Genomic DNA, 27,264 nt, shown 5'->3' on the forward strand with positions numbered 1-27,264 from the left:
ATCTGAGCACGTGTTCGGGCCTGAAAGAGAGAGAGAAGTTTATATGATGAATGAAGGTGCTGTTATGTTGGCCTGTATAATATTGTTAGTGGCTCTGCATCAGCATCTGTGAGTAAATTATTATTGTATATTCAGTAGTGCATTAATTTCCATTTGTTTAATTAAGCTGCTTGTTTGTAAAGCTGTTAAATCATATGCAATCAGTCATTTAGATTCTGTTTAGCACCAAAATAATTAAGTCAGAAGTTAAATTTAATGTGAACTGATTTTAATTGATGGCTTGTTGAACTGGAATTAATTCACTAAGTAAAGGTACAAATTTTATATGTGGTTTTGTATAGTTTTGTAAGTATGATGGCCATAGTTGAGTGGCTTAAAGGGATAATTCACCAAAAATGATTATTAGGACTTTGATTTTGTTGTCTTCATCACACAAAGCTATTGAATTGCTTTGGAGGACTACAATATAGTTCTTATGTTGTATGGTTATCACACTTTTTTGGTCTTTTCAGAGGACTGGACATCTGCATTTGTGTTTCACAAAAAAGTAGGCTACGCCATTTGGGTTTAGAATGACATAAGGATAAGTAAATTATGACAGAAAGTTCATTTTTGGGTGAGCTGTCCCTTTAAGAGGAAATTGATTTGAGATTTGTTGTATTTATTTGGGTCACTTACATGTCAGTCAGTAATGTTTTGCATGTGTCTTGCACAGCTATGCATGAATATTAGACTCTTTGTCCTTGCCAAGTAACAAATAAAAGTAAATATTAGTCTATGCGCCGACGCAGAGAAGGGCCGGACGAGGGCGCGCTCGCGCTTATGAACGGACTTCATGTATTTGTAGCGCGAGCTGCGCGACACACCCTTTTTATTGCTCTTGGTTATATTGACTTAAATCATACGTTCATCATAGCATTATCATTTTTGCTTAAGTATATCACTCTAGATTATGTTTTTCTCCGTGTACATGTGCCTTAACGATTTCTTTATCCCTCACCACAAAACAAACAAAGCACGCGCCGAGACCTCATATTTTCTCTGGTGCTGTTGATTTTGTTTTTTAATTATGACTGCGGTCTTAAAGGAATAATCCGAGTTAAAGTGCATTAGCTGAGTAAATGCAACCCATCTGATGTGAAACAGGTCAGTGTGTGATGTAGATGGAGCATCACTCCGTCATGCTCAGATTAGATTCAGGAAAGCATGATCATAAACGAGCAATGCGGCTCAAACTCGAGCCTGTCTGCAGAGAAACATATAAACCAGCTCACACTGATGGATGACACTTTATTCATTGCCTTCATCATCATCATCATCATTTTAATAGTAATAATGATAATAAAATTAATATCAAGGCATAATTATAAGCTACAAAATCATTAATGGGATAAAAAGTCTAAATGACAAGACTCCAAGACTAGTCATAATTATGAGATAAAATAGAAATTGACAATTTAATAATTATTATTAGATAAAAAGTTGAAATTATGACATATTATGTCTTAATGTCAAATTAATGTCAAAATTGTCAAAAGTCATAATTGTGAGATAAAAAGCTAAGATAAGAAATGATACTAAGTTAATTATGAGTCAGTTACATTGAAACAAAGTAAAACATCTAGATATTAGGTTATTATTATTATTATTATTATTAAATAAAATGTCAAAATAATAATTATGACAAAAAGTCATAGTTTTTAAAATTGAAAACTATTATGAACAATGTGGATGTTTTGTGTAATAATTTTTAAGATAATTCTGATTTACCAAAGCATTTTTGTACGTGGTGGAAATGCGCTTAATATCTAGTCTCTCATAATATCTAGTTACTCCTTGGTGTGTTTTCTTCTGAAATAAATAGCTTACACCAGTTTGCTCTAGCTTTAGTTCCAAGCTGGTTTAAACTGGTTTTATGCACAACAGCTTTACTAGTGCAGTCATAATGGACAACCAGCCCAATGCAACATACCAAGACTACCCCACAAACCATTATGTGATGGTTGAACTAGTAAACTGGCTAAAACAGGTCATCTATGTTTGTTTTCAGGGATCCCAATGCTAAACTAAATCCACACTAACAAGCATTAGATGGATCATGTTTATGTGGCTGGCTGCACTTCGGGTTTTGACTGTGAGCTGGATTTGCACGGGGCAGAAATCCCATGATATTAACATGTCATCCTTTTTTTGCTTGTAATTTGGTGTTTTAAAAGCCACAGGCAATATTAGGGTGACATCAGCACACTGGTATGTTGTGGTGTCGTACAGTTATTGAGCATCTAGATGTTGCTAACAGTTCAACCCTTTAATAAAAAGGTCTAACCTTTTTTAAAAAGACAAGATTTTAATGGTACTTCATTATTTATTCATTTATTTATTTATTTTCATCTTTTTAGGCAAGACAAGATTTTTAATCTTATATTCATATTAATGCACATTATATTATCATTTTGTTTCAGCTTTTTTCAGTTACTGAAAGTTATTTATAATCAAATTACACTTCACAGTTGCACAGAAGTGTGCTTTAGATGTCTTTACACATGCTGTTCAATGCTGCTCAGCTTAATCCTGCATAAACGTATTTATTTAGTCTGGCTGTTGTGTGGCATTGTGACTTTTCACAGAACTTTGAGCAGGAACAGAGCAGCCTTAACTCGACTGTGTAAAGCCACCTTTTATTTGGCACATTGCATTCTGGGATTGCAAGAAAGGGTGAATGCATGGCCACCTTAGCATTTGGCATCTTGAATCATCATAGCACATTGTGCTGCCTTGTTTTTGTACCAGCCTTCAGTTTTTCTGTGATGCTTTAAATGCTGTTCAGGTAGGCAGTATACTTGGATTTGGAACAGAACTAAATAGACTTCCATTGTGCATGACCTCAGGGAGCAGCGTAATAAAATACTAGTCTATATATTCTATATATTCCATTAAACAAGACAGCTGTTTAAATGTGTAGTAAGGTCATAAGGGCTATATCATCTTCGATGTGAAGTAGGAATTGTATTTCGATTTACAGAGCCCCTCAGGAAATGTCCTTTACAAATGAACACATGATGTTTAATGACATTTTGATATTTTAAGGCCAGTAATTACATTCCCTTTTGCAATATAATATTATTCCAGAAAATAATGTGGAAATCCCTTACAAATACAGTGTTACACCAATCTCAACATTCATTTTCCACTAATGAAAGGTGTTTTTCGGTAGCTGAGGGAATTTGGTGTCGTTGGCCATTTATTTATTATTTTTCTGTTGGTTTTATCTAATGAAATCAAGCCATTAAAGTCTCTGGACTCTGTTGGTTTCAGGACGCTGGTAAAGCTTTTCAAGTCTTCCACAATGTTGGTTTTTAAACCCTGAGCCCGTCCCTAGCTGTCAGATGAATCATGGAGAGGAAAAGTTGAGTCGTGGATAATAGTATGAGCTTATCTCTCATTAAGCATTTCATAAACTTCTAGGCTGCTCTGAAAGGTCGTGTAGTTTATAGGCTTTAATAACCAATGTAACTTTACATTTTCTGTCTTAAGTATCTCTTTAGTAGTATTGAACATTTTCAGTACTAAACTAAATTTGTACAAAACTCACTGCCATAATGATAGGATGATCTCAGTGAAGACACAAACAATAATAAAACAAAACAACAAAAAAAACTTTAACTGGTCATCGAGGCTATAGTTATTGATCTTAAAAGGCCTTGACATACGCTCTCAAAAAAATAAAAAAATAAAAACTGCACTTTTCACTGCAGTTCACAAACCGCATATGAGGCTCCTCTATTATTTTCATCCTTTATAATATGATTTTAATCTTACAGGTCTGTAAAGCTACGAGTCTTGATCTTGTGGTCTCGGTCTTGTGTCTTGAGACCACATGAACGTGGCTTTCATCTGAGTTTCAAGCCATCAACTGAGACCCAGACCACAGTCTGTCTCCAGTGTCCTAAAGGTGATTATAACCTCAACCACTAGTTGGCGCAGTATCTTTACCATTGTGCTTTGTGTTTGAGATGAACTTTTCAGGCCTTTACACTGAACATTCTGGTTCTTGCTTTGGATCTGGTTTCATGTAGTTTTAGGAATTCTTCTTAAATATTGATTAAGAGGAATATTATTTGTATGCAGTGTGGACTGTTGGTTCAGATGGCTCACATGAAGATGAACCTTGAGAATCTGAGCTTTAATGACGTCATCAGAGTGGAGAGTATTTTCTTTTTTTTTCTTTAGGTCTAATCGATATTTGTGTCTCTGTTTGTCTGCAGTCAGTAGATCATATAATGTCTCCTGTACATTTAAGCTAATATTACACATTAAGTTTTGATGTAAAATTGGCCTATTAAACTACATCTATTAAAAGACTTTCCCTCATTGACATTCAGTGCAGCTCATTCTGCTGCTGAAATCAGTCTAATATCCTGCTGTAATGTCTTGTCCAGAGAAGATGTATGTATATATATGTGTGTTTGTGTGTGAAAAAGACCAGTTAAAAGTATATATTATTAATTATAAGCAACATTTTGCTGCCTTTTATTATTACAATACACCTTTTTGGTAATTTTTATGATCTTGATTTTTATTTGTATTTTTATTATACAGTTTTATTATATATATATTGATAATATTGACTGCCGTTGTAGACAATGTAGACAGTGATAGGGTTTGGAGCAGAGACAGATGGGACAGTGTGCAGGGGAATGGACCATTAAGATCAAGTGTGTAAATCGTGTTAGTTGTATGACAGATGAGGGTGTGGGCCGGAGTCGATTGGATTAGGAGTGACTAGCTGTAACTGCCTGAGGATCATCAGAGCCCGGTCTTTCATGTTGGATCCCTTTAACCCACCAGCACAGAGTATTACAGCTATTGATGATCTCACACTATCGTGCTGTTTTCCTGATCTCATAGAAATCTCAGATCAGTGTTTTTTTCCTCACATGAGGTTGTTTTCCTTTGATAATTGTATGCATCAACTATAGTAATTCATATTTCAAAGAGATTAAATATAATTACTTAATTATAGTTTTCCTGTTTTATTCCAGGCTGGCTGTTAGTAATAGTGTCTGTCTGTGCTTAAAGCAAAAGATGACAGATTTAGTTTGATTTCATGAAAATAGTACCAGCTTGTTGAATATGGATTTAAAATGAGAACATTTCATATTTTGTGGTCTAAGATTTTATATTTTTTATTCGTTTGTCCTTTGAAACTTCACTTATTTGATTGAAAATAATCCACATTAATATGGTGAACTATTATACTGTTTTCTATGTGAGTATATTGTAAAATATAATTGTTTGGTGTGATCAAAGACTTCGTCCAGTCTTCAGTGTCAAATGATCTTCAGAAATCATTCTAATGTGCAGATTTGCTGCTCAAGAAACATTTCTGATTATTATCAATGTTCGAAACAATTATGCTGCTTCATATTTTTGTGGAAACGGATTCTTACAAATATAGAATGTTGAAAAGAACATCAGTTGCTTGAAATATAAATCTTTTGAAACATTACAGATATCCTTGCTGTCATTGCAGATTATTTTAATGCATCTTTGTTGAATGAAAATATGCATTTAATTTAAATAATTTATTTCTTTTTGATACTTTTCCCCTATATGTATATATAAGACCCTGTTGTTGTGTTCTCTGCTGCCTGACTGCAGGCTGTTGGATAAACTTGATCTGAAGCATCTTCTGGCTGGTTTGACCCAGACTGTCCTGCTCTCTCTCCCTCCCTGACAGACTCAATCTGACATAGTGCATTGGTCGTGTAGAAGTGGCAAAAAAATAAATAAATTATTGAATCTGGGTCTTGGGTCTAAATTTAACAAACAAAACCAGGTCTGTTATATAAAGTCGAGACCAGTCACATAAGGACATTGACTGCTGCAGTATGAATATTCTGTGCTCAAGATCCAAAATCCCTCATCCACACTGATGAGGACCAAGCGTTTATGCATTTCACAACTAGAGATTTTAAGAATAAAATGTGGTCTGTTTCTGCACATGCAAAATTGAGTTTTTTGCCATCTGTTGCAATGCATCTGCTGAGGTGTTCTGGGTAGCTACTAGGACGTCTCTAAGTGGTTGCTACAGTATTATGCAAAATGACAATGCAAATGAATGGTAATTTGGTGTAATTTAATGTTGAATGCATGCTTGTCAGAGGGCACGTCCTCTAGAGACTGATGTTGGCATGATGTCATGATGACAAACATAAACATGAGGGTGTGTGTCTGGGTTTGAGGAAACACTGTGTCGGTGTGTCTCTCGCTGAGGGGAGAGAGAGCAAATGTCTCCGGCTCTATCTCTGTCCTCCTCATTGGCTTGAAACGGGTCCTCACGGCTGTCCTGCATGTCCAGATGTCTTTAGTCTCCGCCTTCCCTTGAGAGTCTGCAGACAGCAGTAAAGGTTATCACAGGGATGCTGTCGGAATTCACTGCAACTCTTTAAAAAGAGGTGAGATTTAATGGCTTATATTCAAAAGTCTGAATGGTTTAGGCTTTTATAGTTTTTGCGTTGAGTATTTTAGGAGAGATGTGTTTGTCTCTCAGTCGGTGTGTGTGTGGTAGACAGTGAATTCAATCAGCAGCTGCTCAGTAGTTGTTTTCTGGGCCACTTATCTAAAATCCTCTTCCTCTGAGCTCTGGACTGCTGTGTCATGATTACTTCAGTCTGGATGAGGCACCTGGCTCGGCGTTTGTACTGATCGATTGTGAAACTGAAGTAATGCTGTCATATGCACAAGTTTATTGTGATGTGATTTGCTCAATGTGTTTGTCAGGTGCTTTTTACACTTTTTTTGTGCTGTTGCATTAGGTTTATGTGTTGCTTATAAGGGAGAACAGGGCTAGTTGTGACAGTGTTTTGCTTATTTCCTAGAAAATATTTATTTTTGAATGATTATATCCATATAGGCATATAACTGGAAGCATACAATGATTTTTTTTAAAGATCGTTATTTTGTGTATTTGGTGTAACAAAATATGTTGACATGCTTTATGTTCAAAAAACACATTATTTTTCAAATACTGTACATTATTGTAAGTCCTCTATGCCCCTCCTCTCTCAAACTGTTGTTTTCTACAAAGTCCCTCCTTTGGACAAGTGTAGTCTGCTCTGATTGGCCAACTGACCCAGTGCATTGTGATTGGCTGAACACCGCAAACACTCGTCAGAAATGTAACGCCCTTTTCCATAATCACGAGGAATTAATCTTTCTAAATAAATGTAAAGACAGTTAATAATGTCCTTAGTTTTACCATCAAATCAAGCCCCAGAGGGGAACAGAGTCATGTGACAGACACGGTGATGAAGCTCGTATGTGTTTGCAGAACACAAGCCAACGGACGGTTAAGACAGCTGACTCCCCTGTGTGACCCCCTCTCTCTCTCTCTCTCTCTGTCTCTCTCTCTCTCTTTCTCTCTCTCGCTCTCTCTCTCTCTCTTTCTCTCTCTCGCTCTCTCTCTCTCTCTCACACACACACACACGCAACCACAAACCTCCACATTTGAACATTAAATAGCAAATAATTAAACTAATAACAAAACATCCTTACAGTAGCTGATTCAGAAGCGCCAGATTGTCGTAGCAAAGCCAGAATGACCTCCTCTCCTAGGTTCATGAAACAGTCATCCATTAAATGTGTTGCTGTTCTGTTTTCCTAAATGCATCTACTTTCAGAAAACCAAATAAAGTGCTTTGATTTCACCTACATACACACAGCTTCTCCCCTGACATCGTTACTGAAACCACACCTTCTTTCTTTGTGACATAGACATGTGGGGGCGTGTTTGTATGAGCTGTTTTAGTCTTAACTTTGATAAAGAATATCTCTTTGGATTTGAGACTTTAGTCTTTGCAACTTAACAGATCTTCTTTATGCACCAAGAGCTTGTGACACTCCAAAGAGAAAGGACATTTTTTTTATAGCAACATATAACCCCTTTAATATAGTGGGGCATGTTGTCACACTATATGGGGTAAGTTGTCACAGTGGGAGCCTGCTTTTTAAATATTTTCTGAAGAAAAATAAATCTATTTTACACAGCATATGTATTTAATCTGTAGAAATTGTGAATTATGTTTAACCTTTATCATCTTTATAATATACTTCCACTACAGCTGCATGTGTGGGTTTTATTGTGAATAAGAGTTTATAGTATTAACTCTGTGAATTAATGAATATAATAGGACATTTTGCTTTATAGTGACTGAGTTACATAGCCCTTCCACCTATGACAACTAATCCCTTACATGTAAGAAACATTTTAGGTTATTTTGAGTTGCTGTCTTTTGTCATAGACCTTACAGCCAAGATGCTCCATGGTGCTATGATGGCTTGGTCATATTTCCAAATTTGCCACTTATTAGTGCAGATAATGAGCACTAATATGATGTGACATCTCTGTCAGGTCACCAAAGCCCTGAGGGTCTCATTATCAATATCTCTTTTATTAGTCCTCACAGAGCAGCTGTTGATCTGGAATCAGGGCTTAGTGACCTACACAAATCTGCAGAGGTTAAATCCAGAATCGGGTGTTAATAATATATGACCATTGTTATAGATTTATGTGGCCATGTGCGATCGCTACAGTCATGTGACTCAGTGGTTATGGCACAGGATAAATCAAAACACTTAATTTGAGCAGAAGTGGACTACAGTGAGACTCTACAGGCACAACAGAGGTCCTATTATTGGGAGGAAGGGATCCGTTTTGGTGCCAGTCACTGGAGGAGCTTGAGAGATGGCAGACAGGGCTGGCAATGCATGCTGGGAGTGCCAAGTGGTGCCAGTCTGTCAGCAGACCTCTGATCAAACCCCTCCAGAGAAGAGCAGCCGGTCCGGCCAAAGTGACTGCAGTGTGTCACTGAGTCCTAATTATTATCAGCTATGCAAATGAGCTACAAAGAGAGGAAAAATTAATTAAATGCTATTTCTGTCTGTCTGTCTGGATTCATTTGTATTTCCTAACAGCCTGTTTTTATATTTATTATTTATACTTGCACACCCACTGATTATTTTATTAAATATATATTATATTATTAACAGTGTTTGGAATAACGGCGTTTAAAAGAACGGCGTTAGGTAACGACGTTATTTTTTCAGTAACGCGGTAATCTAACTAATTACTTTTCCCATCGTTACAACGCTGTTAACGTTACTGAACGTTAAATGCGGTGCGCTACTATTGATTGATTTAATAAACTGCAATCCGAACGCACCCCTGGCTCACACAGCAAGTGAGCAGGTGGGTTAATGACGAGATAAGCGGTTGTGATTGGTTAAGGCAGAGTCATGTGTTTCATGGTAGCCAATCAGAGCCAGTGTTTTTACACACATGCCGGCACACGTGGCATCGCCAGCGGCGCCAAACACACACGCAACAGCTACACAGAGATTCACAGCAGAGATGGCGAGTCAGGAGCAATCCGATGAAAAGTTGGCATTTTCAAGGTGAAGCTATAAGCACTACTTCAAATTCATTGTGGTCAAAGGCAAGAACGTGCATGTAATGTATTCATGCAATGTGTGACACACGCATCTACAAAGCTAGTGGGCAAAAACACTTTTCTTACAAAGATAATACTTGAAGTGCAGGATAAAACTCTTGCTGTCTGTTGACATGCAATAAATATTGAAAGTCTGTTCTACTCATTTCAACTGACTTGTGAAAAAAATGCAAAAAAAAAAAAAAAAAGTACAAATTCTCTGACATGTAGCAACTTTCCTTTTCTTTTTTTCTTTTTTTACAGTAACGCAAATAGTTACTTTCCCTGGTAACGAGTTATTTTTTTTATAGAGTAATTCAGTTACTAACTCAGTTACTTTTTGGAACAAGTAGTGAGTAACTATAACTAATTACTTTTTTAAAGTAACGTTCCCGACACTGATTATTAATTCGTTTCTTTCTCTTCTCTTGTACTTTATGAGTAAACCATCCTTAAGATGCCGATCATGCTGTCAAGCATACTTTCCTTATGTTTAGTCATGATGTTTCGATAAATATGAGTAAATAAAGTCATAGTCAGTTTTTAGACAAAAGTCTTATCTTAACATCTTATCATGTTCTCTTGAAGTCTTTTCCCTGAGCTCCATCTCGTGATCTTCCTGGACCACGAGCGGTGGTGTGAACCTGAAGACGATGTCTCAGAGCGGCTCTGGTATTCCTCTGCCGCGGAGCATGACCAGCCATTCCAAGCAGGACACCAAGAGCTTGAGCGGCACTTTACTGGGTCCTGCTGCCCAAAACCAGCTGGCTGTGCCAACCTCCTCGCTTTCTTCCTCCACCTCATCCATATCTTCTCTATCAGCCTCAAAGGAGTTACTCAAAAGGACCGGATCAAGAACTCAGTCTTCACAGAGAGCTCAAGGGATTTCTGGTGGCACATACAGACCGTCGTTTGCTCCCCGTTCGGCCCACAGCAGCCCACATGTGCCCAGACGAGAGATGATCCAATTCAAAAACAACCTTCGGAGGGGCTCGTTGCCCCAGGATGGATTCAGAGACGTGGAGAGACACTCCAACAAGAACTGGAGATCTGGCCATCATCACTTCAGGAGTCTAGACAATGAGGTTGTTCAATCTTCTCGAGAGCAACAGATGGGTCAAGCCCTTCACAAACCAACTAATGGGAACGTCATTTGGGAAACGTCAACTGGTGTTCAAAGGGACTTTCAGAAGCAGCGGATGAAAATGCTGGCTCATAGTGACAGTTACAGAGGAACAATTGCATTTAAATCCCAGGTGAACTTCTCAAATACTTGTCCTGCAGGAAGAGAGTCTCCACGCATGGCGGCAGTGGCACCTTTCAGATTCAGGTGAGATTTCAGATTTGTAAAAAATTGGTTGTATTAGACATATTTTGACTATATAAAAATGTGCATGCTCAATTTTTAAGTTTTTTACATTTAAATGACTGGCTGTCATCTGATGCATGCTTTATATTTATAATTATAAACAAGTATTAGCTTACTGTATTGGTCAGAATTATAATATTGGTGCATCAAAGTCCAATTTATAGTCCAATTAATATGTATTTACATAAAAAAAAAAACACTGTTAAATGTAAAGTTAAGTAATTTTTATACTACGTTGTGATGCATAAACTTACTTCTTGCATAAAATTATTTATATTATATAATTTATTATAAAATTAATAATTCTTTATAATATATATTTTGGTGTTTTATTATTTAGACAAATAGTATTGAAAATAGTATAGAATCTTTTACAGTCTTATTTTTATAGGCTCATATTTATAATTATAAATAATCGTTATCTTACTTGCATAGGCCAGATTTTTATTAGTGCATCAAAGTAAAAAAACAAAAAAATGTTATGTTAACATTTCAATATTATAAAAAAAGAAATGTAAAATAATTTGACCAATAATATTGCCTTATACAATATGTGTGTAATTCTGTGTACATATAATATATTCTAAAATTAATTTAGGTATAATTTTGTAGCTCTATACTGTATGATCAGCTATTGTCTCATTTTAAGAATTTAAGAATTAATTCTAAACACACATGATTTCTTTCTTGTTAATGTTTTGTCTGTCGTTCTGTCTCAGGATGCAGGATGGAGAGAACACTGAAGCTTCTCTTGAGGATCTGAGTGATTGTTCCTCAGACTCTATGGAAATGTGTTGTGAGGATTTAGGTGAGTCTCTCTCTCCTAAAAAATACTCCCAATATTCATGACTGCAGGGAATGGCCTTTCAGCTTTCTGGAATGACATTGGCCTTTCTCATACAGGACTGTAGAGAGTAGTGGGAATATGTCTGAGAGACTGTGGTTAGTATCTGATATCTTTTGTGTGAGTGATGCTATGATTCAGATCGATCAAACTATAAGCAGATGCTGGTGTGTTCAGTTACCATTGGTGTCCATGTGAGGAGATTCATGTCGTTGCTGATGTGTGTTTCTGCCATCTGAAGCTTTTCACTCAGACCACATGTAGAGCTTAAATATTAGTAAAACACTGTCAGCCCATGTTGCCAGACATGCAAATGAACCGAGACCAATCCACTGATTTAGGAATGTATTCAGTACTTTGAGTAGTGCAATGGTGTTTGTGTAGAAGACTGTTTTCAAGAAATATCTTTAAGATGTTACATGCCTTGATAATGTGTGGAAAGGTTTGCATTTGTAAAATGAGCTGTTGTGACAGTTGTGTATCCATCCATAGTTAACAATGGTTTTTAGTTGTTTTTAGGCATATGCATTATTTTCATGAAACTGTAGCGTGTGCATGTCATAGTAAATGTCTAATATAACATCTGCTATTTTAATAATATAATTTAAAAAGATCAGAGCTCCTTTGGGAATCTCATATTTCACTCACAAAAAAAAGGATATGTATATATATATTTTTTTATTTAGTTTCTAGTTTTAGTTTTTGCATCAAGACAATGGCATGTTTTTTTTGCTTTCTGAGATAAAAAAAACAACAAAAAAAACTATTTTTAATTCCTGTAACCTATAAACTATTTATACTTAATATGCTATATAAACTATATACACATAGTTATATATATATATATATATATATATATATATATATATATATATATATATATATATATATATATATATATATATATATATATATATATATATATATATAGTTTGTAGAAGAAAGTGTTAAAGCATGCACATTGTTATTCCAGATATTTTCAGATATGAGAATAATGTGCAACGCTGCGATTTTACAGACTGTGTTCACAAGTTTCACATTAATATCCATCATATGTGCACCAGAGACAAATACTTTTATGACTTGTGAGCATAAGGTTTAAATTGTGTCAGTCAGTAATTCTTCATAGGGGTGTGATTTTAATGTAGGAATGATGGCATGTGAACAAACAAACAAACAGATAGACAAGCACAGCCATATGTTGCCACATCCACACACAAACGCTGAATGAAACCCGGGCTTTTCCCATCTGAGTAATACATCAGTGTGGTGTAATGGCAGCAGCTGACCGGCTACAGATGCCAGCAACCCATGGGATGTTCTCATGTCTGCAAACATCTGCGCTGCTGGCCAACCACAGCCTCCGGATGGGATCCAGATGTTTGGAGAACCTTTGGCTTTCTCTAGAGAGAGGGCGGGTGGTAGTCACATCAGGACGTGTGTTTCATTCTTCATGAAGAGAAAACGCTAAAGTGTCAGAATCCAGCGCTGATATGTGGAAGTGTCAGATCATACAGTAATATATTATGGGTTATAATGTAAGTATATTTCTCATAGGGAATAAAAGAACAGGTCTTTTTAATACCTTTTCTGACAGCTGCAAAGTTGATTAGAGACTTTTCAGATCAATTTCTAATTGATTAGTATTGAGTTTAATTAAGAGTTTTGAGATATCTGTAATATATCAAATGCTTTGTTTAGACAATATATTAAATTTATAATTTCAATTAAAAATATATATTATTTTATATATATTTATATATTTATTATATATTTTTACAGCTGTTGCTCCTTGAGATTTAAGATTAACTTGACAGACTACTTTTCACTTTTTAAAATGACTTATTTTAGAAATAAGGTTAATTTTATTTTTGTTTTATATCAGTTGTGTCTTTTATACATCAGTGAGTTAAATGGAGATTTTTGAGATGTAATACTCTATTGTTTCTCTTAGGCTTTGAGATTGAATTGATATCCTTTTAGTATCTCCCTTGTAAAATATACTTTAATATCAGATCTTTTTAGTATCTCACTTTTTTTTTTTTTTTACAATAATTTGAATATTTTATTAATTTTTCTTTGACATTGAGATTAAATAAATACTTTTTTGATCTTTCCATTTATTTATTTTTATATGTTTATATCAGTTGTTTAAAAATATAGGTCTTAATGTAGATAGATAGATAGATAGATAGATAGATAGATAGATAGATAGATAGATAGATAGATAGATAGATTGATAGATTTTTTTTCTTTTTGTTTCTTTTTTATCTTTTTGTTTCTTTTTAACCTAATAGAAAACAAATAAATATTTTTCAGGTCTTTTTAATTGCCCTTTTTTTTACACATTAACATATATTTTATATATATGTTTGGATGATTTGTAATCATTCTCACACACAATAGAGATTAAACGAATGCGAAACTAATTTTAAAAGATAAATATCTTAATTTATTTTATAATAAATTGAGAGCAAATGGAGACTTTTAATCTGCTTCATAAAACAATCAACAATGTCTCAAACTGTGCCTCAATATGGCAAGAATCCAAAGTCAGCAAATTAAACGTCAGAAATCTCAGAACAAACTCAAACATTTGTTCTAGATTTAGTTGACCTGCTTTTTATTGATCGAACTAAAATGAAGGACTGTTTAATCGTTTTGCGATAGCAGTTCAGCCCACGGGAAGTATGTTCTTCTTTTAATGATGTCAATGGAAAAATCCCCCACAGAACGACACGGTCACTTGTGACGACTTCAAACAAAAGACCTCATTCTTCTCAGGCCTCTTTCCCTCATCAGTAACATCAGAATTACCCCACATGCCCCGGGACTAGCATGTGTCTGGCCGAGTGTTCGGACCCCCTGCAGGAGCGTGCTGAGATTTTGATTAAGTCATTGTACCAAACCGGTCAGTTGCATCAGGCTGGTTACGGTTGATTTGTTTAAGTCACTGCCAGGCTCCTCTCAGGCTAACAAGGCTCATTTGTGAAGCGGTAAAGACAAACAGAAAGTGGATTTGTGGCGTGCTGTTACCTTATTTACGGTGAAGATGTGCTCCGTGGAGAGACACAGCCGGCTTAATGCATGTTGTGATGTAGGAAGCGGTGTTGCTATGGTGACGCCTTTCCAGCGAAGCATTGCAGTGAACTCCTTAGAGAGATGTGTATGGAATATCATGAGTGATGATGCTAGGGACCCTCTAAAAACAACACAGCGGTTTATGAAGTGTAAATGGATAGGTTGAGGAGATTGAAGGAGGTGTGACGGAAAACATCTGGACTCGATTGATTTATTAAAGAAAATTTATTGCAAAACAATCCTATTCTTAATTTATTGTTTGTTTTACACATACCTAGATACATTTGCAACAAGTTTAATTTACTGGAGAAGCTAGATCTATATTAATAAGAGATGCATGTTTTCGGAGAATATACAGCATTGTGACTCTTGCTCCATTGACTCATTTAAGGTTACACTTTGAAGGTAAATCTTACTAAATGTATTTATTAATGTATAATATCTGACTGTCATCTTATAGGTTTGCAGGTGTTGCTAAATTTTGACCTTGAGATTTGGTTTGAGGGGTTGAGATATATCTGGGTCATTTGCAGATCCTGTTGTTAATCTATATCTTGTTTTGTTTTTCGGTAAAACATCCTTAAAACAAATTTTACTTGTGATGACAGTATATTGCATCATTGTATTATAGTACTAAAATGTACATTATAAATAGATGGATGATAAATTTGAAGACATGTTAGACGTACACATTTTTCTTGTTCTATTTTGCTATGTCTTTGCAATTTTTGTTTTAGATTATATGCAGAACTATAGAGCTAATGTATGCATTATTATATTATTCCACTAAAGGCAGTTTATTTAGATAGATGGATTAATTAATTAACACTATCTATTTATTTAGATGAATTTATTTAGTCAATATAACTGTGATTTCAATGAGTATTCAGCATTGGATCATGGAAGGGGGAGGGGCAAAACAATGGGGATGGAGGAATAGTGTGTGTGAAAATACTCACTACAATGTACTGGATTCAGTTTACGTTCTAGTGTTGCAGTTTGTCAGCTCTCCCTATCAGCTTACACTTTCTGCTGAGGCAGAGAGAGACGCACCGGAAAATGCAACCGATTGGAGAGAGAGAGAGAGAGAGAGAAAGGGGGGAGGGACTGTTGTTGCGTGCAGCACTGCTGTCATTTGGCTGCTGCACGGCTCAGCGGCAAGACTGTCTGGGGAAGAGAGGAGAGAAAACGAGTGAGTGAGAGAAAGAGGAGAGAGAAAAGGAGAACCAGGGCAGCAGCTGCTGCAGCCTGACAAGAAGGAACAGGGAAAATAAATGGCACACGAATTAGCATTTTCTTCCCTGCAAGAGAGCAAGAGTTGCACATTCGTCGTCTCCTCCATGCTTTTGCTCTTCCCTCATCCGGCCCTAATGGCTCTCCGGTAGAGGAAGACGCTTGGGGGTTGAATAAAAGTCAGGCAGAGCAAGGAGACGTCTAGGGAAGATCCAAGCATGGCTGCCAAGAGGGGCAAGTCCAGCGTGCCACAAAGTGTGCCACGGAGCGAGCTGAAGGTGTACCGCGTGGGCAGCACAGAGGGACGCATCCCAGTGCCATCCAGCCTTCGGAAACAGAGGTCCCTGACCAACCTGGCCGTGCTGACGGATGCCGAGAAGAAGATGCAACTCTATGAGCCCAAATGGTGCGACGATATGAGCAAAGCTGCCTCAGGACACCTGAAGATGGGCAAGCCCAAACCAGCGGCCGGCGGAGGGGCGGGTGGTTCACAACTTTCTCGCAACTTGTCCAAATCAGACCACTCCCTCTTCCAGGGCAAGCCCAAGACATTCACCCCGCTTGCAGCACCTGGTGCTTTGGGAAAAGGCCAAAGTCGGATCCCTCGAGGCCCTTACGTGGAAGTAAAACCCTTGAGCAAGACGTCCGACGACTGCAAGTCCGACGACGATATCCTGTCCAGCAAAGCCAAAGCGAGTGGGAAGAAGCCAGTAGCTGGCAGCTCCGGAGACCCGGAGGCTAAAGGTCAAGGTGAGGAAGGTGGTGATAAACCCTTCCTCAAGGTGGACCCGGAGCTGGTGGTCACTGTTCTCGGTGACCTGGAGCAGTTGCTCTTCAGTCAGATGCTCGGTGAGTACGGTTTTCCGCTTTCACGCCCACTTACTAGCAGCTGCCATTGGTGTCAAGGCTGCTGAATAGCAAGAACTGACTGGAAAATCTCCAACGAGGGCATGCTGTCGTGATTCTAAAGGTGGTCTTGGACAGCTGGACAATGCAGGGCTTTGTTCTGGATAGCACGTGCATTGTGCATCCGCCGCCTCTCGCACTTGTGGGGTGGAAATTGCACTCATAGATTATTCCCCTTGGCATATATCCAATGATTGAATGACAAAATGCTTGGGGGCGATGCTCTGCACACTGTCTGGTGCCGTCTGGTGCCTGGTGTTGCCGCTCTGCTCTCATATGTAATGAGGTAATGGCTGCTATCAGGGATGCGGGTAGAATGAGAAAAGGAAGAGACCGTGGAATACAAAGAGGGGGCATAATGAATTCAGTTTGTACAGTAGTTTGTCTTCACCCACGCTTGACTATGGCTTGATCTGTAGACACTGATAAATGCTGTTGTTGAACACGTGAATGAAAGCATGCATGCATGATCACCTCTCACACTGGAGTTCTCTTTGTAGGGATGTGGGATAAAATTCAACTAAGCTTCCTTAGGGATAATTTGCTGTTGCATACTGTAGAATTTGATTATATTTTATTTGACTACTTGAGGATGGATAATGTATAGGTTTTGTTATGGTTTGTGAATGTCAAATGAGACAATGTCAATTGCATTAATCAGGAAGTATGTTTGTTGCATTTAAAACAAATATCCAATTTTGTTTGTGCCATCTTCTCATACAAAGCATGCCCTGAATTTGTGCATTAGTTCTCAAATGAATGACCTCTATTTCAACCGTGTCCAGACCTACTATATTTAAACAACCAATCTGGGCTGAATTCTTGCAATTTTTTTTGTGTGGAATCCTAGATTCTTCTTCTCCTCTCACTGCAATGCACAGTATTATTCAGTGGTGGGATTAAAAGATAATGAGAGTAAACAAATGACCTGGATTAAACGCCTTATTAAAATGCTCTCTGTAGCTCTTGGTCAAGAATCCATTTAGGATTCTGATCGGAATTATAATTTGGAAACAATCCTGAAGGATCATAATGGGAATATAAAGTTACAACCAAACATAAAAAAAATATTTTTTTGGAATTTCTCTTGGAATATTTCTATCAGCATTGTATTCCCATTAGGATGCTTTAGGAAATTGTATTAATTAATTTTTTTATTAAATTATTTTTTTATTTATAATTTGGTTTCAGTTTCAAGTAGATAATCCAATAGGAATCTTGCATGCATTCTTTTAGGATTTTTACCATGCTTTTATATTTATATACAGAGTATAATTATAGTCAACACTAGAGTGGTTGCAGAACTTTCTCCCCTTAATTTAGAAAACTATGTGCTACAGGGCAACTTTTTCATGCAGGATCTTTTAATCACAAGGTCTCTGAGAATAATCAGTTGAATCTTTATATCAAAGTACTTTCTTTTTTATAATCATAATTACACATAGAGTTTATGCTCATTTGTTCTGCATAATAAACCGCTACATAATAGACTTCCTTATGAGTCGTATATGGCTCATAACATCTGCACACCACTTTTGGTCATAAGACTGAATTAGTGCTCATTGCTTTCCTCTGTGCATTCACAGTTATGATTGTACTGCAAAGCTGGACGAGGGTCTAAACCTGTAGGGGGACGGAAATGTTTAAAATATGTATTAGGGACAATAGTGTGAGTTAAAAAAGGACCAGTGCCAAATTTGGCCTCTTTGTGCCAGTCTGGAAATAAACCTGAATATATACAGCAAGTTATGAGAGAGATTTGAGCTTTTATGAGGCTACTGTGATCATGTTGATTTTTCAGTGGTTTCTAGATAGCTGATAGCTGATAGTATACCATTATAGATATAATTTCTATTTTTTATTTTATCATCTTGTTTTCTAGATAAAGGGCCCTATTTTAACGATCTGAAACGCAAGTGTCAAAGCGCGAAGCGCAAGTAAGTTTGTGGGCGGGTCTTGGCGCTGTTGCTATTTTCCCGGCGGGATAAATGGCTCTTGCGCCCGGCGCAAATCTAAAATGGGTTGGTCTGAAGTAGCTTCATTATTCATAGGTGTGGTTTGGGCGTAACGTGAAATAAACCAATCAGAGCGTCATCCAACATTCCCTTTAAAAGCAGGTGCGCAAGTTCCATTATGGATTGCTATTATTATGGCGTATTTACCAGGCGCACGCCAGGAGCGGTTCACAGCCGAGGAGACTGATGTTCTTGTAAGAGCAGTGAAAGACAGAGAAGTTGTGTTGTATGGGGATGGGAGAAACCCACCCAAAATAGCGTCGGTTAAACAGGCGTGGGAGGAAATAGCCACAATTGTTTCATCGATTTTTTTTCCTGGTTCCTGACGGACAAACCAATTTGTCAGATGTCCTTATATACATATATGACCTCAAACAGGTCTGATCCTTAATTACTACAATTAGCCTGAATAATTTGTAAGCTAGATTTATGCACATCTAGATTTATGACTATTTTTTCACATCTTAGTGGCACACCACAATGATTTCCGTCATCTCATGTGTTAATATTTTTTTAGTGTAACAATTTATGATTTGCAAAAATAACTGTTGCATCTGTGTAGATTACATGAGCAAAGTGTGTGCGCGTTGTGCACGCTATACATTATGGTCAAGCATGCGCCCTTAAAATAGCATAATGAACAACGCGCAACGCGCCACTGACTTTAGACCAGGTTTTTTCTGGTCAGTGGCGCAATTGTTTAATGGAACAGCAAAATAGCACCAGGGATTGTTTGCGCCGGAACACGCCTCCTTTTTTGCGCTGAACCGCCCAGGGAGCGCAAGTTCATTCACTAGTTTAGCGACGTGCTTCTGTGGAGGGAAAAGCGCGCTTTGCGCGGGTGCAAAATAGGAATGACACATGCGTCGGTGTACAAAGTCAATTGCGCTGGGTGCAAGATAGGGCCCATATTGTTATCCTTAAAGGGATAGTTCACCCAAACTGACAATTTTGTCATAATTTACTCACCATTATGTTGTTTCAAACCTGTATGAGTTTCTTTCTTCTGCTGAACACAAAAGTAGATATTTTGACCAAATAGTTGACTGTAGCCATTGACTTTTAAATGTAAAAGAAAAGAAAAAAACTATGGAAGTCAATGGCTACCATCAACTGTTTGGTCAAGAGTAAGTAAATGATGACAAAATTTTTATTTTGGGGTGAACTATCCCTTTAATTAAAATAAATATGTCAGAATCAGCATTGCATAAGATACTAAGTTTGTAACTTGCATTAGAGTTTATATGTACAGTAATGCAAGTGTATTTCATATTATTACACTGATTTTGTAACATGTTTTTCAGTATAAACAAGTTTACAACAATTGCAAATACAGTTATATTCAAGATTCAATCTATGAAAACAATAAGTTCATATTTTATGCAGCAGTGAATCAAGTAAGCATTTTAACTGAAACAGTCAAAAATACTGTATGTTTTTTGCAGTGTATACACAACATTTACTCCCAATTCACTCAAAAATACTTGATATATAATATATGATAAAACTGCTGTTACCTGCATTTACTGTTGGAATTCACGTTTTTGATTGGTTATTTATATGACTGTGTTATACACAGTATTAAAATGTATTAAACTGCACCAGTGCTCACATCTGCAGCAGAGTTGCACCTTGTGATCCACAAAATCTACACATGAAGCTATGGTCCAGTTTGCCCTTGCAGATATGTGCGGAAAAGAGCATAGGTGACATTTTTATTTTATCTCCCATGCAGTCGACAGCAGAGCTTGAGATTGCATTGGAGCATTGCACACTATGTTTATTTCAGTGTTAATATGCATAATGGGAGTAAATTAATCGATTTAAAATGTGTTTTGTGATGCTTTTTTTCTGTCCGTGAAGCTGGTCTATTTGCAATGGTTAAATGCATACCTTGCAATGAAGACTAATGAAATACTCTCATCTTGTCACCTGATTCCACCATGCACGTCTCTCTAGTGATGTAATTAGCCAGAGCATGTGTTAATTCTCTCATGGGAATGTAGTTGATTGACACGAGTTATCTGCTGTCCAGTAATGCTTGTAAACCACCTCTCTCTCGCTGTCTGTAAAGCAGTCCGGTCATTAATAATGTCAGGCCAGGCATCGTGGCTAACTGCACCATGGGATTGATTGGGCATGCTGTTGACATGTTGACCACTCGCCCACGCAGGTTTTCAAGAGATTGTGTGGCGGTTTATAACCACTTGTACAGAAAACATTCATTTGTTTGGACGAAAGACTTTGATTCTTTGTTCTCATTGTCAGTGTGGGTGATGTGATATGAGGCTGTCTGCTACTCGTAATCTCATTGTTGGCATTCGGCTCGTTTTATGCTGACTCCGAGGTTAATGTCGAAGACTGTTAGCTTTCAGCAAAAGTTGAGCTGCTTGCAAAATCTGCTTCATCTTTCAAGGGTTGTGATGTAAACGAAAGGCTGTTGGCTCTTTATAATCTCAACTTCATGTTTCAGTGCAACTTTGGAAACTTTGCAATCTTTTACTATCTGAAGAGATATAGGTGTAGAAACCTACGAAATGTTTTTCAAAATACTAATTGTGTGATAATTTTATGTTCTTTTTTTTTTACAATATTGTTATATAGTAAAAACTGTAAAACTGTGAAATACTATGATTTAAAATAACTGTTTTCTATTTGAATAATATATTGTAAAATGTAATTTATTCCTGTGATGCTCCGCTGTGTTTTCAGCATCATTCCTCCAGTCTTCAGTGTCAAATGATTCTTCAGAAATCACTCTAATATGATGATTTACTTCTCAAGAAAAATTTCTGATTATTATTAATGTTGAAAACAGTTGTGCTGCTCCATAGTTTTGTGAAAACTGTCATACATTTTACTTTATAGGATTCTTTGATGAATAGAAAGTTATTAAGAACAGCATTTATTTAAAATAGAATTTTCATTACAATATAAATGTCTTTAATGCATCCTTTGCTGAAAAAAATATAAATTTGCATACAACTGTGCAACTGTATTGTGTGTATATATATATATACATAACATAAAGTGTAAATAATTGGTATTAAATTACGTGTTTTTTTTTGTTTTGTTTTTTTGCATACTTACTGTATATTGCATTTTGTATGTGTGCAGATCCCGAGTCTCAAAGGAAACGTACAGTTCAGAATGTCCTGGACCTCAGACAGAACCTGGAGGAAACCATGTCCAGTCTGCGAGGGACTCAGCTCAGCCAGAGGTGAGAGAGAACCAGCACATGTTCATGGCATCACAAATCACTGCCACACTAATTCACTGCTGCTTTTCAGGGAATCCTAAATGTTCTTTGGAAACAATCTTCACGCACATTTGTGTCACAAAGAGCATGAATATAAACAAGGCTTTAAATTATACACAAACAATTACTTTTTCCACAACCATTCAGCCTCCCACGTCTTTTGGGAGAGTTGCCACTTCAGTCGTTCAGACACCTGGCTGCCACATTCACAAATACACAGTGAAACACTTTCCATCAATGAATAACATCACACACACACACACACACACGCACACACACACACACACACACACACACACACACACACACACACACACACACACACACACACACACACACACACACACACACACAGAAATCAGCTGGACTCCAGCAATACAAAACTGGACTTTTACAGTTTGAATAGTGCTTGTCCATGGAAAACATTCACATTGCTAAGGTGTTTTGCAATGTTACCAGGATGTTCAGAGTTTTTTTAGAATGTTTCTTTGAAAACTGTGCATTAACTATATGAACTGGATGATTTTATATATATATATATATATATATATATATATATATATATATATATATATATATATATATATATAGAAAGAGAGAGAGAGAGAGATAGAATATTTCATAATATATATAGTTATTAAAATTATATATAATTTTCTTTATATATAAACTTTATATAATATCTGTAAATCTTCTTATATATAACTGTATATTAACTGTGTAGGTCATTCTATATATATTTATTTTTATATAAAGGAAATAAATAACTATATTAACATTATATGTGTATGTATATAAGTATGTGTGTACATGTACAGCGATCAAACTTACAATGGCATTATATTACATTATATATGTATATATATATATATAGAGAGAGAGAGAGAGAGAGAGAGAAAGAGAGAGAAAGAGAGAGAGAGAGAGAGAGAGAGAGAGAGAGAAAGTAACTTAGTGACTTAAAGAGTACATATATTGTATGTAATTACTGTACATATGTAACGCCTCATTATTTATATATGTACGCATGCACATTTACAAATAAATGAAAATGTGTGTGCTAGTTACAAAATAAGATAGATGCTGTGCTACTTACTGATGAACGCTAGATGTGCTTAGCCTAGCAATTATGCTAACTTTGATCTCAGCCTGTCCTTTCCTCCTAACATCAAACCTTTCCCTGCAGGCTAACCATTCACTGCTCTCCGAAGTTACAGATCTATAACACACTTACTAGACCTGCAGCTAACGCTGGCTCCAGTTTAAAAGCAGCACTCGTGTAAGACTGATGAGCTTCCAAAGACTTGATGGCACAGGCGTAAAAATGATTCATACCAGATTAACCGCACTCAACCCACAGAATCACAGCCACTCTAATGTATGTGTGCATAATGAGCTTTTCTGTAACGGGATACTTCTGTTAACCTTCAAGACATGGAGATGCATGACCTAATACCACTCTGAACAGAGGAGCACTGATTGATTTTTCTGAACTTGTCGATTCCTATCAAACACCTGCTGCACTACACAGAGTCTGTACTTTGTTCAGATGTGCGCTTTAAATCAGAAAATCTGATTCATTACTGAACCACATGGACACTTTTATGTTCTCAAGTGTTGTTTTGTTCAGGAAAATGGTTTGTCATGTGTTGTGCATTCACTAACAGGTATTTTATCAATTTCGACATGTTTCGTTAATGATCTGTGACTAGTATTTAATCAAAACCTGGAACAACACAGTGTTGTTGTTGTTGTTTTTTTAGTATTGATATTCTAAAATAATCTTTATTAATATTTTGAATTTGTTTTTATTTTTGTAATTAAAATTTACTTTAAGTTGTTGTGTTGTGCTTTTGTCAGTTTATTATTATTATTGTTGTTATTATTAAGTTTTTTTATTATTATTATTATTATTATTGTTGTTGTTGTTGTTGTTGTTGTTAAGTTTTTATTATTATTATTATTATTATTATTATTTTAAGTTGAATAATAATAATTATTATTATAGTTATATATTTTAGTACATCAAGATTAACTAAATAAAAAAGAGAAATATATCCTTGGAAAGAAGCTGAAATAAATTAAGTTTAATATTTATATCTTGTTTTATTTCAGTTAATTCACTTTATTTTAGCTTTTATTTTACAGTACAGTAGTATTATTACAATAATACATTTCACATTCCAATATTTATATTTTAATAATAGTAATTATAATAAAATCATCGTCATAATAATTATTAATATTTCATTGCCTTATTTATATATAATCACAATATCATATGCCAAATTGTACAGCACAAGCAAGCAAAGCAAACCTGAAACTCCTTTAAAAAAGACTTTTTTATCAGAAAAACAGCAATCTGATATTTTTTCTTTGACAAAAAAAAAAACTATTCTAAATTATTTAATGTTTGAAAATAAAAAGTACATTAGGTATATTATATTATAGTTTTAGTTGTACTGATTTTATGCACTTATTACTTACTTTATAGTATTATTATTATTATTATTATTATTATTATTATTTTAGAAATGTAAAGATCCAGTTCAAGTCTGCTTTTGCCATTACAGTCGTTGTTGATTTTAGTAAATGTTCTTGGCACACCGTGTGCACCTTGGAGAGAGCAGGACCTTTGCTTTGGCTTCATGTAGGATGTGATGTGGCACTGAAAGCGAATGGAAGGTTTGGGAGTGGCTGCACCGTCACTGTGAAAGCTCCAGTGCAGTGAAATAAGGCTGTACTGTATGTGTGCTATTTTCAGATGTTTTTTGAAAATACTGAGAAATTACAGTAACATTTCCCATGTGGTCTTTTATCACCAATCTGGGTCTTCCACTAATAATGCCAGGTCTGCCATGAGTGCCAGCAAGAATCCAGATCATTCATTCCATTTCATTATCATCACTGATATAGAATTCAGATGCATGCACATGACAGATATGAGTAAAACTGATTTTTTTTTTACCTAGGACTGAACAATGAATAGAAATGGTAGCGCCTTTTAATATGTGTAGTAAGAGGCATTTATAAAGCTGTTACAAAGACAAATAAACAAATGATTTAACGTTTAAAAAACTTTATTTAAGACATTATTATTTTTATTAGATGCTGAATATTACAGTACAGTAGTATTATTACCTATTAATAATCTATTTTTTTAATACAGTACATTTGATCAAATTCGTATAATATTCTTGTAATATTTTTATAATATCTATATATTTATTTTTTTATCCTATTATTTTTCTATTTTCCTTCGCTAAATAATTCAGCTCTTAAATAGCCCAATCGACAACAGAAAACAAATATGAAAAAATATTAGGTTTATTGCAACAAAGGAGAGGTTTTTAGAGCTTTTTTCTTCCTTTTATTTATTTTAATTTTTACCAAAATAAAAGCTAAATGATTTAATGTTTGAAAAATAAAATTATTTATTTTGTCATAAATGTGCAGTTTTATTTTATAGTACATTGAGTATTTTTTATATTTTTATTTAATCATAATAATCATTATTTTAGATAGTTTGAATGGCAAAATTGTGCAGCTCTAAAAACAAATACAGCAAATCTGAACTAGTTTGAAATTAGTTGTCCCAAATCATTCAGTCCTAAAATAACCTATCGACAGCAGATTGAAATTATTAACAGACCTGTTTGCAACCGAGTTACATTCACCAATTGACCCAATAGCAATGAAAACAGACTAAACATTTCTCCTTCAGCTGAATAACACTAACCAAATAACCCAATACCACTCTGTTTGTGTGCTTTTTATGCCTCGAGTGCATCAGATATTTCAACCCACAAGTGCATTTTCTTGCATTTCACAGCTGTCTGATGAATTATCCTGAGAGAAGTGTGTAAAAATAGCATGGTGAAGGAAGCCGATATATTATTCATTTGAGCTGGTGCATCTGGTTATGCAATCTTCATCCTCAGCAGATGAATTCTAACACAGATGCATTCTTTTCTTTAGCAGGCCATGAGTTCCTGTAGCCCTCATCCGATCCAGCAGCCCTGTTATGTTGTGTTTTGCATGCATCAGTGACCATCTCTTTCCGTCTACAGTTGTCTGGACAGCAGTGTCTGCTACGACAGCGATGAAACCAACGCTCGTAGCATCTCCAGCCTCTCCAACCGCTCCTCTCCTCTCTCCTGGCGCCACGGACAGTCCAGTCCTCGTCTGCAGGCCGGCGATGCTCCGTCCTCAGCGGGCAGCAGCTATGTGTCGGGCAGCAAGGCCTCGTCTCAGTACACCTCTCACACCATGCCTGCCCGCTGCTCCAGCCGCCTCAGCCACACGTCACGCACCAACTTCATCGAAGGCCTTGACCCCGGAGACAGAGACCTCAAGTCTGGTTACCTGAGTGATTCTGATGTACACTGCAAGAGCCTTAATGACGACGACGATGATGACAATCTGGCCAATGGGTGAGTGTCTGCATGTGTTGCTTTGCTACATATTGTCAACCTTTCATCAAATTCAGAACAAGAGGAAAGCTTCACTCTTAAAAAGTACACTTCCAAAAGCAGGTTATTGTAGTGATGCAATACAAGAATAATTTTGGGTTCCTCAAAGAACCTTCAAGTGCACAGTTCTTCAAAGATCCATTACTTATTTATTTTTGGTGTGAAGGACATTTTAATAATTTAAAGAACTTTTCTTTTTGAGAGCACAAACCTTTTTTGGTGCATCTGGTTGCATTGATTTAGTGCATTATTTTTGAGAGTAAGCTTTTTTTGGTGCATTAAGAAAATTTTTTTCATAGTTAAAATAACTTTTTAAAAATCCAAAGAACCTTTTTCAACTTAAAAGAACCTTTTGTGTTCTGTGGATGCTAAATGTTCTTCTTGGAACCATTAATGGCAATAAAGAACATTTATTTTTAAAAATTGAACTGTTAGAAAACTAATAATGTCATTGTTTATTACATAATGAAGACATTCATAATGTCTGATATAAAGTGTTCATAATGCTATAATGAGACGCAGTATGACTGTTATCCTGTCATGCAAGTCCACTAGATGACAAAGTCAGCAGTGTGTAGTGCTGGGAATGATGACACA

At 36.1% G+C, this 27,264-nt stretch overlaps 1 protein-coding gene across 1 annotated transcript in view; it reads left to right on the top strand.

Annotated features, from left to right (window-relative positions):
- The first annotated feature begins 15,939 nt into the window (after positions 1–15,939).
- Positions 15,940–27,264, top strand: part of LOC128016017 (neuron navigator 1) — a 52,928-nt gene continuing 41,603 nt past the window's right edge. Inside the window, exons 1-3 of the mRNA XM_052600322.1 lie at positions 15,940–16,867; positions 22,057–22,159; positions 26,266–26,628. Of these exons, the coding sequence (XP_052456282.1) occupies positions 16,237–16,867; positions 22,057–22,159; positions 26,266–26,628 (1,097 nt within the window). The 5' untranslated portion in view covers positions 15,940–16,236. The remainder of the gene's footprint in view (positions 16,868–22,056; positions 22,160–26,265; positions 26,629–27,264) is intronic.

This window comes from Carassius gibelio, chromosome A6 (genome assembly GCF_023724105.1).
Source record: "Carassius gibelio isolate Cgi1373 ecotype wild population from Czech Republic chromosome A6, carGib1.2-hapl.c, whole genome shotgun sequence".
Taxonomy (NCBI): Eukaryota; Metazoa; Chordata; class Actinopteri; order Cypriniformes; family Cyprinidae; genus Carassius; species Carassius gibelio.